Source organism: Homalodisca vitripennis, unplaced genomic scaffold (genome assembly GCF_021130785.1).
Source record: "Homalodisca vitripennis isolate AUS2020 unplaced genomic scaffold, UT_GWSS_2.1 ScUCBcl_5551;HRSCAF=12329, whole genome shotgun sequence".
Classification (NCBI taxonomy): Eukaryota; Metazoa; Arthropoda; class Insecta; order Hemiptera; family Cicadellidae; genus Homalodisca; species Homalodisca vitripennis.
This window is the reverse complement of record NW_025781680.1, coordinates 54,232-72,157: the sequence shown is the minus strand read 5'-3', so window position 1 is coordinate 72,157 and position 17,926 is coordinate 54,232. Positions and strand designations below refer to the sequence as shown.

Sequence of the window (17,926 nt, the reverse complement as noted above, 5' to 3'; positions counted from 1 at the left end):
CTACCCATCCGGTACAAGGTGACCTCGTCAAATAATACATACCTCGAAGAAAACGAAATAGTAGACACTGGAAATAAAAATTTTTATCGTAATTTATTTGACACAACTTTATTGCGACTTTTGTTAAAGGTTCAAATACACATTCCAGAGTACACTATAGCAAATTCTATATAAACAAACGTTTAAGCTAACTAATTTAAGCTATCTCCTTTTTAATTAAGAAACGTGATATTTGCTCGCTCATGACGTTAGTTAATTCAGGGTTACGGGCAACTTGCCCTGGCCTAGTTCGCTAGTTTTCAATCCAATGGCAAGTTATGCAGATTGGTACAACAGTTAGAGTAGTGTATGTAACGGGATTCCAGACGCATGTCAAACTTTGTTAGTTACGCTCAATGTTCCTACATGCATTTGTTGTTGGAGAGCTACTGTTTCAACAGGCGATGTTCAGCTCTTTATTCATGACGTCATTACTAAATCTAATTTTCGTCCTTGTCCTAGTTAAGGTATGGTAATTGTTTGGCAAGTCTAAATGGTGCTCAATACTCTCAATTAAAATAGTCTATAAAGTAGATCTTCCCCGTGGTAAACATTAATACATTTAATCATACATTTTTAATGCAAAAATAAAACTTTATTTAATCACATGAATTTGTCAATAATATCCTAAAATAATGTGGTGTAATAAAAAATTAACTTCGGTTCATTCAGATTATTTTATATCGTGTTGAAATTATTTTGAAATTACGAAATATTTTTACATAAGTGCCACTTTTCATTTATGAGAGATTGGTCTACACTGAATAATATATAAAAAGTACATTAAATAAATTTCTTATACATTTAAAAACTTAATACTTTTTAATGGGCGGCCATAAATAATATCGATCTACGTCTACGATAAAGTGTTGAGCAATATACGTATATTTATATATTTTATTCTTATTTATAATAAACTTCTATAAAATGAATCTTCGTCACATAAAAATTTCGTAAATTTAATCATAAAAATATAGATTAACAACTAGCTTTAATTTAAAAAGGGTGATTTTATGTAAAAAAAACTTCAAAACTGCGGTGTGCTAAAAATTACCTTTGTTTAATTCAAATTATTTCATATCGGCTGCTTTATTTAAATAAAGAGTGTTCTTTACATAAACACCACTATATTTGTTAAAGATACTGCGTTTTATACTGAATATTAAAACGAGATATCTCCCATATTTTAAGGACTAAAACTAAGGGAGAACAGGTGCTTAAAATTAATATCTCCGCCAATAGAGCCGCCTTTTAAATGCAGTTTATGTTCTGTATGTATTTATTTTAGTTCACGAGAAAGGTTTAAACATTCTCTTATGTACATTAAAAGAAACATACTCAAATGCTAAAATTTCAAATAATTTGTAAAAGAAATTTTAAATCAAAATAACTCCCAATGGCTCTTTCTAATGAGACCGCAAAAGCTATGTAAATGAACATTGTTTTTCAATTTTTTAATTTAGAAATGTCTTGAACTTTTAAAGGCTGAAATGTTGTAATTCCGAGTAACTACTCAATATAATTATTACGTTTTCTAAATCAGATATATTCGTTATGTTTTGTAACATAAATATTACATTCGTTTATAAAACGTTTTTGAATTATGTTTTCTAAGAAATATGTATAGTAATGAAACGCTATGACGAAAAATTCTATTCATTTATTATTTACAGTAATACGTTTCACTTTTTAGCACTGGGTTCCGTTTGTAGGGATTGAGAAGTATCCGTAGTAATATAACGTAATAATTATAATACACTTTAATTTGTTTGTAATTTCTTTAATCGGAATTAATTATAAAATAAGTTACATGATTTTCAAGTGTTTTAAAGAAAGATATTCTTTCATAATACTATTATTGATACTTCCCTATAGTTTGTGTCTATAATACCTACTATAAACCCTCTATGAATTATTGTATTTTTCTTTTCATAGATCTTACAACAAAGGGTTACTTCGGCAGCAGAACACGAAGAAGATGGATTATTCTACTCAAGAGGAGTTGGGCGTCAGGCTGCCAAGATAACAGCAATAAGAGTATACATAGATACGACCACAGAAAAACCAGTCTCTCATCCAAAACAACAGTCCAAACAAACATACACTCCCTTAGTAACAACTCCTGTACTGAGCACGGTACAGGTCCCACTTGCAAACACCTCATCTTTCGTGTACACTTTCGTGAACCTTTTTACCTCTGCTATGCAAAGAATAACCTTATTCTTCACAAACCTTTTTAGTTTCTTCTAAAGAGTTTGTTGCATGTAATGGTTTTATTTAAATCATGTTTTTGTATCTTGTGTAAAGTAGTATCAGATTCTTAGAAGTTACAAATATTGATATTTTACTCCATAATTGTAAACAAAATTAATGTAATAGGATAAATATCATAAATGAGACTAACTGAGTAAAGATAAGTTTACAATAATAAATCATGTATTTTAAATTAAAGTATGAAATTTAAAAACAAAACTAATAATAATATTAATAGCAATAGTATAAACATAACTGTACGTTGCTTATCAATGATAATTATTGGAAGTATTTTACCAGAAACCAATAATATTCATATAGACTATTGTACAGTTAGTGCAAGTTTTTATGTTGCTCTACGTAGGATACATTAAGGGCCATTTCCTTTTCAGAAGCATGAGAGACATACTTAAAACTTATAAATGTTTCATGGAAATTTGAAATTATATACTTCGTAGTAAATATTGGAAATTTAACGAAGCAGTGGGCCTATTTATTTAAGACATGTTTACTTGTGAAGTACATTTTTTATTATAAAAACTATATTCGAGACAATTTTACGTCATCTACTTCCTTACAAAATGTATCTGATCACAATATTAAAGTTCTGATATTCCTTATATACAGTATGTATATCCAATGTGAGTTCTTTCACATCAAATCGCTTTAGTTTGTATATTCAAAATAAATTATCACTATTATACACTTAAGCCTCCTAAATATACTGAATGTCTTTGCTCTAATTTTATAAGAACACATAAATAAAAGAATACACGAGCGAAGCATTCTCCAGGCTCTAAAGGGTGTTGGAGTGGAATGAAAGCATTTCACGATTTACAGTAGTCCTGTTAGGTTTAATTTAATAAGACATATGAAATAAAACTTATCTGGTTAAAAAAATATTAACTTGTATTGTTCTTATCTTTAATTTCTCAAGGTAACGATACATTAAACGTTTTATGTAATAATACGCTATTTTTAGATTTAAAATAAAACTTTATCCAATACAAAACATAAAGATATAAATAATTTTGAACGAACATGTTTAGGATTATGTTTGTTGAGTAACCTGAAGAAAAAATAAATCCGGCCAATCTTTTATATGATTAAAAATAATAGAAATAAAGGTTATTACTACGAATTTCATGGATACGATGCATCAATTGCATGATAAATAAATATCCCAAATTTACAATACATATCTCATCAAATCACAGTATCATTTGCAAGTATTATGATAAATAAAAGATTGATGAACGCCATACCGCACATTCTAAATGCCTTTGCTGAAGTTCAACGCAACATTTCAAATATATAGTATTTTTCAAGTTTATAGCTTATTTTATTATTGATATTTAGAACGACATATAAATATAAGAAAAATTATTTTTATTACTCCAAGCTAAAGACAAGGTAAATCGCGTAGTCTGATGTGCGGCATGCTTCAATGGCGCTCATCCAAATTGCATTGTAAGACATGCACTCCCAAATAAATATTTCTTTTCTGCGTAAAGTGTTGCAAAAAAATCTAATTCTCTTTAAAAATGTCGCAATATGATATATGTACATTGTTATTCATCAAATTGGTTTCATATCAGTAATTAAATGTTAAATTTTTACACGCCGTAAAATAATATTGTATGTTTTAGAACATTTAGGTTGCATGTGCTAAAATTTCAAATTTTAAATCTCTTAAGAGTGTTCTGAGTTTGATTAAACATTTATTTATCCTCCTATTTATCGTTGCCATCATGGTTACCAATAAGAAATTTTTTTTAATTATCACTAACGCTCAGCCAAATCCCACATGGTGACATGCGCCATCATCGTGTTTAGTGTTTCTCATATAGAAATGAAGCTTCTTGCGCAATTTCTATTCAATATCAGTTCGTTATCGAGATATCGTGTTGATAGATAAAGAAATTAGACACACCGACAGAAATTAATTTTTTTTCCAGCTCTTCGAGTGAATGGATTCAGTGACAATCAGTCAAATACAGATAACTAATTTACATTAACCTTTAAATAAAAGAAGCAGGTTCAGTGGTAATGAAAAAGCATTACATGTTATCAATATCACAGTATAGTAATTTTGTTTTCTATGAATCCTTGACGTATTAATAATTCAACAATTTATGACAAAATATGACACAAAAATCAAAACAATATTTATAAGGAGCTAATCTGTTACTTTTTCAATCACATGCTGTCGGTATACCTACGAGAACAACCTTTAAAACATTGTTCACTTAAAAGAAGAAGCTGATAAACCCTTTTATTCCATTTAGTCCAATGTCCACATCTTGTGCAAGCCGTAGAGGAAAATATGGCCACCATCATAGAATGCAGGTGACCCCGCACAGCTTAATATCTCCTTCACCCTGCTCAACGAGATAGTCACCATCTTCGGCTCGTCCTCCAGCTTCTAGACAGCCACAGGAGCCCAGGGATTACAGAGAGTATTGTGCTTTTAACACAGAAGCTACCAGGAGATGGGAGAAGATCGTGGAGCCTCCAAGAGAGCAGCTAACCACACATATTTCAAAGGATCAACAGAAGTATTAATAACAAACAGAAATTAAATTTCTCATGCCCCTCAAGTGATCTGCTTCGTTGACATTCAGGTAACAAATATCTCAACACACCAAACAAATCTATCTATATAATGTTTTTACTTACTCCACATTTATATAAATATAATAAATTACTATTTATTTAAATATTTCCATGAGTTTGTATTTTGTCAAGGCAAATTATAAACATTATAAATATTTCACAAGTTGGGAAGTAATTAATTTTAAGAACTGGATAAAAAATGATATTTTTGACAGTAAATAAAGTCTAGGCATAAATACGGGAAAATATTCAAATTAATTACAGCCACTGATAGTATAAACATAACACGTAATACAAGTTTACGAATATCAGAGATGGGCGTTACAGAAAGTATTCAACACGTTCCATATCCCACATAATACAACCTTTTAATATTAATACAACACATAAATTATTATAAGTATAATTTTTAACAGTATATCATTATAATACGCCATTTAAATTATACCTAATACAGCAAACGCGTCCGACCAAAAACACAGGTTTTATTTTTAAATTACCCAAACATTACTTAGAATGTTTAACAGGAAATATCATATCAGTAAAGAAAACCTATATTTATATGGAGTTAACTCACTGACTGAATACACAAAAACATGTATAGGCTACCATATAATAAAAGGATTCAGACAAGTTATAAGCCATACCACGTGTTACATAACATGCTTCTCTAAGGTAGCATACAAATTTATAATTTTTAGATCATACCAATCTTGAGAACTCCTTTAGAAATACAGTCAGACGGAAAGTTAAAATTGTTTACGATGTGACAGTAGACGTTGGGTAAGTGCACACATGAGCTGTAGCAGGAGTGAAACATTCACAGGTTCTTATTATTCTTCACCTTACAATATTCCTTGCTAAAATACTACGTTAAAAACTTGAAACCATATTCAAAGTAGTATTATTAAATGTTTGAGAAATATATTAATACAAAACGGAAAAACTTAAAAATTTGATTTGAAATTATTTAATTCACAAACGTTACATAGAATAAATTATAGCTAACATGTACTTCATTCTTCCCAGTACGTTATTTGCTATCACTAACTAATATCATCATATATGAGGCTGTATGTCACACTAGCATCAGACCTGACGTCACAGGTTTAGATATTACAGTTGCTAACACTTATTCTAAACCAACATGAGAGCTATTATAATTTATACAATTTAATATTTAGCCTACTTTAAAATTCACTATTACAGTATGTAAGTTTGCGTTTCATTTCTCTATCAGTTGAAGCAATTTTGGCAATGAATATGGGTAAATGAGAAACATAGAATCCAATATAGCCTACTCACTGTTGTATATGCTTTGTAGCTTTTATGATGATATTATCAAAACTTTAATTACTATATATTTTTTTAAAGAAATACTTTATACATACAATTTTTCTGTTTAAGTGGCCTAAACACTGCACAAAAAATTTCTGTAAGTTTTGTAATAAAAATTATATAAAGCCCGCAGTATTCTTTTTCTGCCCTTTTATTGGTTATACTTCAGCAATTATTTTTATTACTGGAGATACTTATACCTCTTGTATCTAAGAAGTCAATTTAAACCTCCCTTGGAAATGAAAACTGGAATTACCTAGTAAAGAAAACAAGAAATAGATTTCCCATTGGACCACTACGAAGTCATCCTACCGTACATCACAAGACCAGTTTACACACATGTTCTTTGGTAGGGTTGAATTAAAGTTACTTATCAGGTATTAAATATGGCAAAGGTAGATACATTACTAAATATTATATTTTTACTAATTATACTAATGAATAAGTTTAACCTAACATATATCTCTGCTATCTCTGCTAAAATTATAATAAAGTCACAAGTAATTGTCAATTTATTTTTGTGAATTAATCGAATCGATCGTAAATAGAACAATTGAGGCTAATATAGAGAAGTTTAAAGGTAGCAACTTTTGCAACAAAGTGAAATTAACTCTACAAATGATATATCAACACAATACACATATTATAATATATCTCAATATTATCGGTTATGCTCTAAATAATAGTTGACCTTAGTAATTTCATCGTTAACTATAGTGAATCAACAATTTAAGGCTTCATATTCCTTTACACTCCACCGTTCCTTCTCTTATCCGACTATTTCCGACCAGTGAAATTCTCCAAAGCTTAAAAATCCAAAATATTTTCGGCCGTGAATCCGAAACATACAACTTTTGAAGAAGCGACAATTTAAAACAAAGTGACTTAGAGTCAAAAGATCCGTAAAAACGACTCCAGACATGAAATACGAATATTTATCTCGTATGAGAGTTATAATTTTATAATCAGACTATAATTTTTACAAATATGTGGAAATCAGTTTATCAACCTTATAGCTATTTTACAACACATATATCCATTGCACCCTCACTCAGAAGTGTTTCCAAATTTATTGATCATTCATTACCAATAGAATTACAAAACGTAGCCATTGCTGTCGAGGCTTCCTTCCCAGTATTATATACCACAATTAGGAATAATATATTATTTAAATAACCCTAAGCATAAGACAAGTGTTTAAAAATGTCGAAGCAATTTTGAGCCTAAAATTATAAATCTCTCTTTCAAAAAGTCTAGTAATTAAAATAAAGTCAATCGGCACAAAATAAATATATGTATTGAAAACTACTAACCATTACCAAGCTTTACGGACAGGTTATGAATTACATGAGTTATGATATAATAATGTCCTGAATAGTCATATTTTTGTGAGTGAAGGACCTCAGAGGTTACATTTTTAATGTTGTATATTAACACTCTCTCAAAGGACAAAGGTTATAAAACGCACAAAGGGATAGACAGGGACACGTTACTCCTTTAGCAAATGTAAAGTTCGCCGGTGTGAAAACAACAATTTCGTGCTACATTTTGACTCATTTGATGAACCTAATACAAATTCAAACAAATCTACAAGGACTATCTTAATCCAAGTCATAGATATGCTAAACCATATTTTACTAATAACTGCCTAAACATACCACATAAAAAATATGAACTATTCTAATACAAGATCATTATGATGTCTTCCCAAATTATGTTTTACAAACTGTTATACAACAAATATGTAGACTATACCAACATCCAAAAAATTTTATTTAACAAATAACATGAAGAGATATATTAATATGTCAAAGGAGTAAACAAACATATTGTAAATGAAATAAACTATTTACAACTCAATTGCTATTACATCTGATTACTTTGTTCTGAGATCACGCACTATTGATCTTTGCTTCCCTTAATATTATGCATTTGCATCTGTTTACATTTTATCCAATGTTTACATGTTTTTAAATGGCTCTGTAGATATTATTTTATGATTGTGTAGCTTTAAATGCCTGTATACGTGTTTATAACCCTATTAAAGAGTATTCGTTCCCATCGTAAACACCCTAAATGTTTTTGGAAAGTAAATTAAGCGAACAACTCTGCACAGATGCTCCGTAGAAAATTGTGAAACAGTAATAGATCGCATTGGCGTGGCACTAAAAATTACATAATCACGGTTTCGTTGTTTTGAAGAATCGTTTTTCTGTTCTCTTAGGACACGTAGCTGATAAATTGCACTTAGTTCTAAAAGGACCTTTGCGCTGCTTCCGGAATGAGTGTGTTCTGAATTGGCAAAGTTGGGGGTAGGGGTGCTCTCCTGTTGAATATTTTGAGGCATAAGCTCAGCTATGTCTCCTTGGAAGAAGGGGAAGCCCGATCCGTACCAATCTCGCCAGGCAAAGTAGCTGGGGGGTATGGAGGAAACCCTTATATCAAGGGTAACAAAAACCCATAATGATTAGGAACTCCCACAACATTCAACATTCATCTCCTTTCACTAATGTTGAGATGAGTCCATTATATAATTAATTGTTGATTTTGTTCCATGTTCCAAAAACACTAAATTAAATATCACAAAACCTGAAATTTATTTGTTTTCGATACATCTACCAATTAAATTTATAAAAGAGGAAAACAATAGGAAAAGCGAGTTTTCAAACGTGTAAAATGTGTGTTTCATACGGTCTCATATACAGCATATATCACAAAAACCACAAAGAAACACAATATTTCTTACATTTACCATTTTTTATTATTTAAATTTCCGTTATGATTAAAAACTTTAAAAGTCGCAGTCAATGCATAAATACTACAAATTTTAAAATACCATAAACAATGCACTAAACAAGGAATAACAAATATATCAGCAAGTGAATCAAAATCAATTCTAGTAATCAACCATTTTTTCATATAGCATATGAACCAAGTGAAAAAGAATATGCTGGTATATGTTAACTAATGCTATACTGCAGAACACACACCGAATTGATAATTGTGTAAGAGGCTTATCAGTACACAAGTCCTGACCTGAGCTTAATCACTGTGTCAAAACATCAATGCCAAACTGGAATACATGTAGAGCAGAGCAGTGGTGAGGACTGCGTGGGATGTACAGTTCCGCATTAATTCTGTCACACACTGTAAAATTGATCCTCTTTAAGTAGCTTATTCTCTCATTTGTTGTACTTTATTCCTTTCTGATAACATCTTGGAGGAGGTATTTTCAAAGGTTATAAAACAATAAAGTAACTCACAATTGCCTTATAGACAGTCTAAGGGTCGTTTTGTAAAGATTTATTTTGAAATATCCATTCCAAGGGATGGATATTTCAAAATAAATCATTCTAAAGTAAAATATAAACTGCTGGAACAATGTAAAAACTCCTTAACCACAAACTATTTGTATAATTAATGATTTCCACTAAATTGCGATACAACGATAAACAAGCTTACCTGTCAGTATTCAGAAGTACTTTATTGCTCAAGTTAAATATTCACATATGACAATTTTAGAATGTTAAATGTTAAAGTCATTTTCTGACTTTTAATATTTTTTAACCCAGATTTGTGAAGAATATAGTTCACTAAAACAATTTACCACTAAAAAGGATAAATGGTTGTAGTTCAGTAAAGCGAGTGAAGGGTTAAAACAGACGTAGATGAATGTTTACCTGAACATTTACCTAACCTGCAAAATGTACTTGACTTCAGTCCGTAATCCATCACTACGTGAAACATCTCAGGGGCTACTAGCTTTACACTTCACTGGTCCTCTAAGAGAATAATTACCTTTTACAATATAATTTTAAGTACATTATTGAATATCGTTTTTATACTTTTAAAATAAATAAAAATTTTCATAGTAAATATATTTTTTAGAACTTATATATCAACACAGTACACATATTATAATTATATCTCGGTATTATCGGTTATGATCTAAATAATAGTTGAACTTAGTAATCTAATCGTTAACTATAGCAGTTTATATCTAACTAGAATAGATATAAAATATACAATTTGCAGTAAAATTTTTGGTTTTTTCACCTGTTTAAAAAGATGTTAACGTCAAAAATTGATTACCCGTGGCACTGCAACTTCAACAAATTAGATAAATTAGAATATTAACCCTAAATAAATTAGTAAAAGCATTAAATTTGTATTCTAAGTAGTTTTCAATATCTCACTTTAATAGCTCAGTACCACACTGAATGTGAAAAATAACTAACGTAACTACACATTTATTAAACAGCTTGTGTAGCGTTTAATGTAAAACAATGCAGAACTATCTACTGTCATGGTTTGCAATGCAGTTTATTCTACATGTTATCCTGTTGTAGTAGGCTTGTACAAATAAAGGCATAATATAACTTAAATTTTGTACTAAGACATAGTTGGTTGGTTTGGTTGGTTCATATATTCAAAGACTTGCTAAATTCCGAACCAATTTAGAAATGCTTTGATTTGTGTAAGAATGTCTATTTAGTCTTAAACGAGGCTGAGGGAGACAATTTCGTAGACTGACGTATCATTTTTAACTCAATCAGTCGAATTGTGATCGCCACAACATCCTGGGTAGACTGTGCTTCCGATGTAATCTAAGAAATAATTTCCTCCATGTATAACTGCCTCCCAAAAATGACAAGCTATACATGACCAATATGGTATATGTATAAGTGGGTAGGGCTGTGGCAGTTATTATGTGTGTGTAATTTGTACACCTGAGTTTCATCGGAATCTATGTGAAATAAATGACAGCCGGCATTTAGGGAGCTGAGCTGCATCAGATTGTTAATATATTGATCTGATCGCAGAAGTCTGGATACTTATAAATGATCTTTGGTATGAGTGATATCATTCTTCTTATCTCTTTCTTTTTCTGTCTCACATAAATTTACTTTATGTGATACAGAAACTCTTCATGTGTCCCTTTATGTGTCAAACTAGAATTTACTACTTAGATACGACCTTATTTCTCCTTTTATTAACTTTTCATTCAAGCATCACATAATTCACATATTGGATTACTTACTCTAATTCAACATTTATTACGTAAAACACAATATTTTAACGTTTAACGTGTAATATAATTGTTAAAATAAATTATAAAATAAAATAAATATTTATTAATACTAAAAAGTTAATTTACGTAATAAAAATACATAATTTTTCGGTTTTTTTTATTAATTTTTTATTATATAGCTCTAACGATTAAAGATTTCTATTGCTTAGAAAATCCAATATCAATTTTGATCCCAAGAGTAAAAAATAAAACTAATACTTTACTATTTTCCTTCAATAGCGCTAAATTATAAAATACTTTAATTCTACGTATATTCTCGTATATTCTTCATTCACTAAGAAACCCAAAAACAACTCTATTTATCACCTTGTAGTGGTAATTTAATTGAAGTTCAAGGTTAATACATTCGGTAGCTTCGGTATTGGCAAGACGTACGAGCAAAATTACTGCGGAGAACTCCTTTGGGAAATTACTACTATCTTGGACATTATAAAGTTTTTTCGATTATTACGAACTTCGTATAATTGTTAATATATTGTTAATAATTGGTCATTCTTAACATTTATCTTTATGAGGTCTCTTATTTGATCGTAACGAAAGGTACTATATTATGTTGATATGTATGATATTCAATGGTGTATCGTGGTTAAAAAACAATTATAAAAAAATAACAAGTACAAAAAATAGGTTTTCTGTTTTAAATTCACTTAAAAAAATAATCTCAGTATAAAAAAAATATAGCACAGTATTATTATTGCTTTCAAGGCAGCTAACATTCGACATACTTGGAAGATGAATGAATGCAGATGTGCACAGCATCTTGCAATTATCTTTTATCTTGTCCATCGTGATATGTTGTATGTTGCTGATTATTTTTTATTGATGAGGTAGATTCACAATCATTTATTTTTTAAATCACATTTTTTGAATTAAATATCAAGCAATGCAAATTTTTGAATTGAAATAAATAAAAAAAATAATAAGTTTCGTTACTGGATTTCTATATGTATTTCTATTTTTTTAAATTGTATTTCTATATAGTACCTGATTCTAATATTATTTTATCATTGAAACCATGAAAGAATGTACAGTATTTTATAATGCTAGTCAATTTCTACTATAAAATAACGCATTGGTAACAATTTTCGTAGTAGTCTTCATGTAGATTTATTTAGAATTTTTACTATGTACGTTTTATAATTTACGTTACTTCATAATTATTTTTTATTCTTCTAACACTCACAATGTTTGTTCTCGTGACCTTTACAATATCAGAGAAAGGCACAGAGTTCATCCCTTATTGTGGTATGTGATTCCAACACAAGTACGTTATTTCTGATCAACATTATATACCCATGCAACTTAGTTCTTGATTAAACGAATAGCTGGTTGTATGCATGGGATTTATTTATCAAACAAATGCTATTCAGTTTGTGTTTTTTTATTCGAACTGAAAAACTTTCAAATGTTTTATTATCACTCATGAGGTGTTAGCACTAAGTATATTCTAATTACTTTTCATGAGGAATATAATTGTTATATGTTCCTAAATACTCATATTTTGTTCCTGGAAAATAACAATGGTATTTTTCTGGAAATACTATAAAAAATTATAATTATCTACTGTCTAAGATCTAAGTTTAAGAAGATTTGAAGAGCTTATTGGGATATAAAATTCGAGAGCTAAATTTTAAATCTTCTACAGTTAACAATAAATCGATTGAGCTGAAGTAATAAATCACTTGGATACTGTAAAATGTATTAATAATTTTGATTCTTGACGATATACTTTGCTGTTCAATATTTTAATTAAGATATTATATGTTATTAATTTTCAGCCTGCTTTGATATAATAGACACACAATGATTTCCGAAAACCGTTGCTGCATCAACAACTGAAAACTCGATTATTCAAATTCCTTGCAGCCAAAGGTTCAGTTACCTGTCAATCAGTGTCTACCCGCGTCCCGTCGATAACGAGATATTGTTACCGAACTGTGACATTGAATTCGTCAATTTGCACAATATCTTTAGTAACACAATAAAGTGACACATTTACGTTTGTCTATTGATCGTAAACGTCATATGGAATTAAGGAGACGGACAGATAACAAAGAGGTTATCATCAAAATAACTGTAGGATATTTTCTCATTAGCCAGAAGGGGCCATAACTAAATGCAACGGTCTGTCTCTTTTCGTTCGCCATCCATCTTCAAACAACAAAAATCAATTTTTTAAACTCGTCTCAAGCGCCTTCTGGTATCTAAAGCGTTTTACTCTGTTGAACAATTCGTGATGAGCTGCTGGGAAATTTAAAAATCGAAATTTAAAAATCAAAATTCAACATCTGGATCTGATGTCGGAATGGATGTGTCTGTATGAATGTTTAAAATGTATGTCTGACTGATTGAAAACGTGTGTACATGGTTTTTTACAAAATGTGTTAAAGTTTACGATTGCAATACAATGTCAGAAATTGTTTAAATGAAATAAATATATTATTATTATTAAATATTTTAAACACTAATGTTAATAAGCAAAAAATATAGCAAGAAGAAACTATTGTGTAATTTACAATTTAATGTATAAATCGGTATAACAAATTTCTAACTTATTGCAAGTTATCCTATCATATGAACAATCTTAAGAATAAATTCTAAAACTCGTTACGCGAATGCTTTACAAAGTCAAAATCTGAACTTCATTGTATATTGTATTGTTTATTCTGTATTTTATTATAATATTTCAGAATCGCTTCAGAAATTAAGTAAACTTAACCTTCGTGCCTTAGCCCCATCGTACGGCCGAGTGCAGTTTGATATTATTTGGAACCCTTTTGTTCAGTATAAACTGTTCTTTCCTGTGGTTTATTTTGTTATTGTTTTGTTTTTTATTTTTGCTATTGGTAGCTACACTTTTACAGCGCTTTGAAACACTCTTGTATTAGCGCTTTGTATTATTTACCTACTCTGCTAACTTGTTGCGCTATTTTATTTTTTATCGTGTTTGTAAGCAACTGCAGATGTCATTAAAATTATTTGTTTAGAGAAAAATTAATAGCTGTTCAACTAACATAGAATATTTGTATCCATGGGGCAATTTTTTCACTTATTAGTAAACCCAAAAACCGAAATTACCAATACTCTTAAATTTTTTGACTCATTTAAACTAATAGAATATCGCTGGAAATTTTGATAAATTTACTAAAAAACTTTATTCTTCAAGATATTTCACAGATTAACTATTATTTTTGGAATAGTGATTTTTAAAACTAGTAACTACCACCATTTTGCAACGGAAAATAATATTATTTGTTTCAGAGTGTTATATCTATTGATTAGTATAAATAAATAAAATTTCAACTAAGTTGCCAAAAACTGTGTATGAGATGTGAATTTAAACTCCTGTATGGAAAGGCAGACGCGAAAAAAAGTGACACATGTGCACATATGTGCTTTTTTCTTGCTTTTCTACCAATATTTCTTAATGATTATATATGAAACATCTTTTATATGAAAATATTATGAGATATATGTTAATTAAAAAACATACATCTTTAATTAACAAGGTTGCCCCTATAACCTTGAAAGCTAAAATAAACAGGATCTATGTATAGTGATTATGTAAAAAATACTTCACTTGAGAAACCACTTGTCCTTAGTGATTTAAAAAATTCCAGAGGACATCTTATAACACAAATTAATTTGCAATGATAAATAGTTCTATACATGACAATATTTCAATGTGTCGCTTCATTTCTTGTAAGTATGGACGAGGATTTCAGTTCTAATTAAGCTTAAAATATATAATTTTGTCAAAACGTTTTCAGACAAGTTTTACTGGATTTCACGCAATTAGTGTTGGCACTTTATATCGATTAACATGCCCTCTCATTTTGGTCAAAAAGTATAATCAAAATCAATTCAAAACAAAGTAATCACAATACTATGTCTAAATAAATCTGAGAAAGGATCTGATACCAGCACTAAAATACCGTAATTAAGTTTTTATAACAATAAAGATGGTGAAATACCTAAATTCAGTTATATTTTTAAAACTTGATATACTACAACTACTAATTATTATATTTCTAGTACCTGTCACTAGTATGTTTATCAGTAAGTAGGTGAAGGTGTAAAGAGATTAATGTATTTTTAACATTGACAGTGAAAATATTAATAACTACTTTCTTTCATAATTCAGTACTTTGGAAACAATATTAACCCGTAAAAATGATTTGGCTAATAAGACCTTAAACGTAGAGTCAAAGACATTCTTGAGACATTAGTTAGTTTAGTGCGTTTAAATATACAAGCCTAAACCACGTGAAATATGAACAGTATGCTGTGTACGTACTAAACCTTAATGTGATAATACGGTATACGGTGTGGTACATAGTACTAAAACCCAAAATGCGACATCATTGACGACGTTAATGGTAATGCTACTCCCAGGTAAGTGGATATTATATAGTTTACACGCTGTATAATATTATGAATCATTATATTCTCTCTACGCTGGGAGCACAAAACACTATTATTTCATTTACTTAGAGTTAACAGAAAGAGTTAGTTCCCAGTCCTTTGTAGTTTATCTAGATTTTCATATCCACATCAACTCTGTTGTTACTGAATATTTTAAAATTTACTAAGCTGATCAAAATCAAAAGCTAACTTATTTAACATTCTATAACACGTTTTATTGGTTATTATGCATCATGTTTTAATATATTAAATGTATCACTCGGTATAAGAAGTTATGTGTTTCTGTTTTTAATAAAATGTATTACCCTTTAATATAGAGTCCTCTATTTTCTTGTATACGAGTAAATGAAAGACGATCACACATGTTTATCGGGTAAATTATTTGTTGAAAGTATGTATTTTTGCTAAATGTTTAAAAATCTTAATCTCAAACCTTATGGAACGTGGAAGGAAGTTTATGTACTTCAAGATTCTGTAAAATAAAATACAATTATCAAACACGCCATAACACCAAGTAGAATTGTTGTGTTCCATTTTATTGAATAAAAAGTACATTTTCCTCTAAAACGAGGAAAATAGAAATATTCAATCTTTCTAAGTTACATTTTCAAATTTTACAGTTATTGGATGAAACATGAAAATAAATATCCAAAATAATGTGTAAAAGAGACTTACAAGACCATAAGACTTTCAAAAAACGGTCAAGTAAACCCAAGGTTATTTATCAAAGAATATACAGAATTACATATAGTTTAGAGAAATTACATATTTTAGAAAATAACACAAGTAGTTAAAAGAACATTTCTAATTGGAAGAACTATAATAGTTCAAATACTTGAAAGTTACACTTTGAATATCGTACAGACAATTTAAAATTATTTTTTACATTTTGAATCGCTAGTTTAAAAAAATATAAATCAGAGTTATAAGCGTCGTAAAGGTCCCATGTTATATAAATATGGATTATAATGTGACTTAACTGTAAATAACAAACAAAATGCTATCGTTACAAATGATTCATATTAATATCAAAACACACTAGCTCCTATAAAGCCAAAATGTTTGAGGGTTACTGAAGTTTTACAATAGCACTGAAAAATCTGATCAACAGGGGGTATGTTTGAAATACGATTAGATTCCCCAGATTACGAAACAGTAGGCAATCAATTATGGGGAACGATGTATTATGGTAAACGACGTGTACGAATGATACCATTAGTTCCTATGAAGTCAATATGTTTGATGGTTACTGAAGTTTTACAATAGCACTGAAAAATCTGATCAACAGGGTGTTTGTTTGAAATACGATTAGATTCCCCAGATTACGAACAGTAGGCAATCAATTATGGGGAACGATGTATTATGGTAAACGACGTATACGAATGATACCATTAGTTCCTATGAAGTCAATATGTTTGAGGGTTACTGAAGTTTTACAATAGCACTGAAAAATCTGATCAACAGGGGGTTTGTTTGAAATACGATTAGATTACCCAGATTACGAACAGTAGGCAATCAATTATGGGGAACGATGTATTATGGTAAACGACGTGTACGAATGATACCATTAGTTCCTATGAAGTCAATATGTTTGATGGTTACTGAAGTTTTACAATAGCACTGAAAAATCTGATCAACAGGGTGTTTGTTTGAAATACGATTAGATTCCCCAGATTACGAACAGTAGGCAATCAATTATGGGGAACGATGTATTATGGTAAACGACGTATACGAATGATACCATTAGTTCCTATGAAGTCAACATGTTTGTGGATTACTGAGGCTTTACGATAACACTGACACATCTGATCAACATAGCGTGTAATATACTTTTAGAATCCCACATTTCAAATTAATGCTTCTACTACATCGTTCTCCATCATAATTCTTTCGTAAATTTCTTATGAAATCATGATATGCAAATAATTATACAAGTATCTTTTGATAAAAGTCGCTTTGGGTTGTGTTATAAAAATTTACTCTCAAAACCACTTTTGTTGTAGCGAAGGCCGATCCTTAGATCAGCTCTTAAAAACCCGTTTGGCTAGCTCCAGTTCTTTAAACAGGAGCCAAGGATTCGGTTCCTGGCTAAGGGAATACTGTACAATTTTTAATGGGGTTTGGACCATTTCCCCATAAAAATATCCAGTAATAAATTTAAAT

The 17,926-nt window shown here is 29.8% G+C and overlaps 1 protein-coding gene across 1 annotated transcript; it reads left to right on the top strand.

Moving 5' to 3' along the window:
* The first annotated feature begins 395 nt into the window (after positions 1-395).
* LOC124373438 lies at positions 396-2,689 on the top strand. Its single transcript, XM_046831809.1, has 2 exons — positions 396-506; positions 1,975-2,689. Exons 1-2 carry the CDS (start codon positions 396-398, stop codon positions 2,287-2,289), a joined length of 426 nt encoding a protein of 141 aa, XP_046687765.1. The 3' UTR covers positions 2,290-2,689.
* Positions 2,690-17,926: the final 15,237 nt, after the last annotated feature.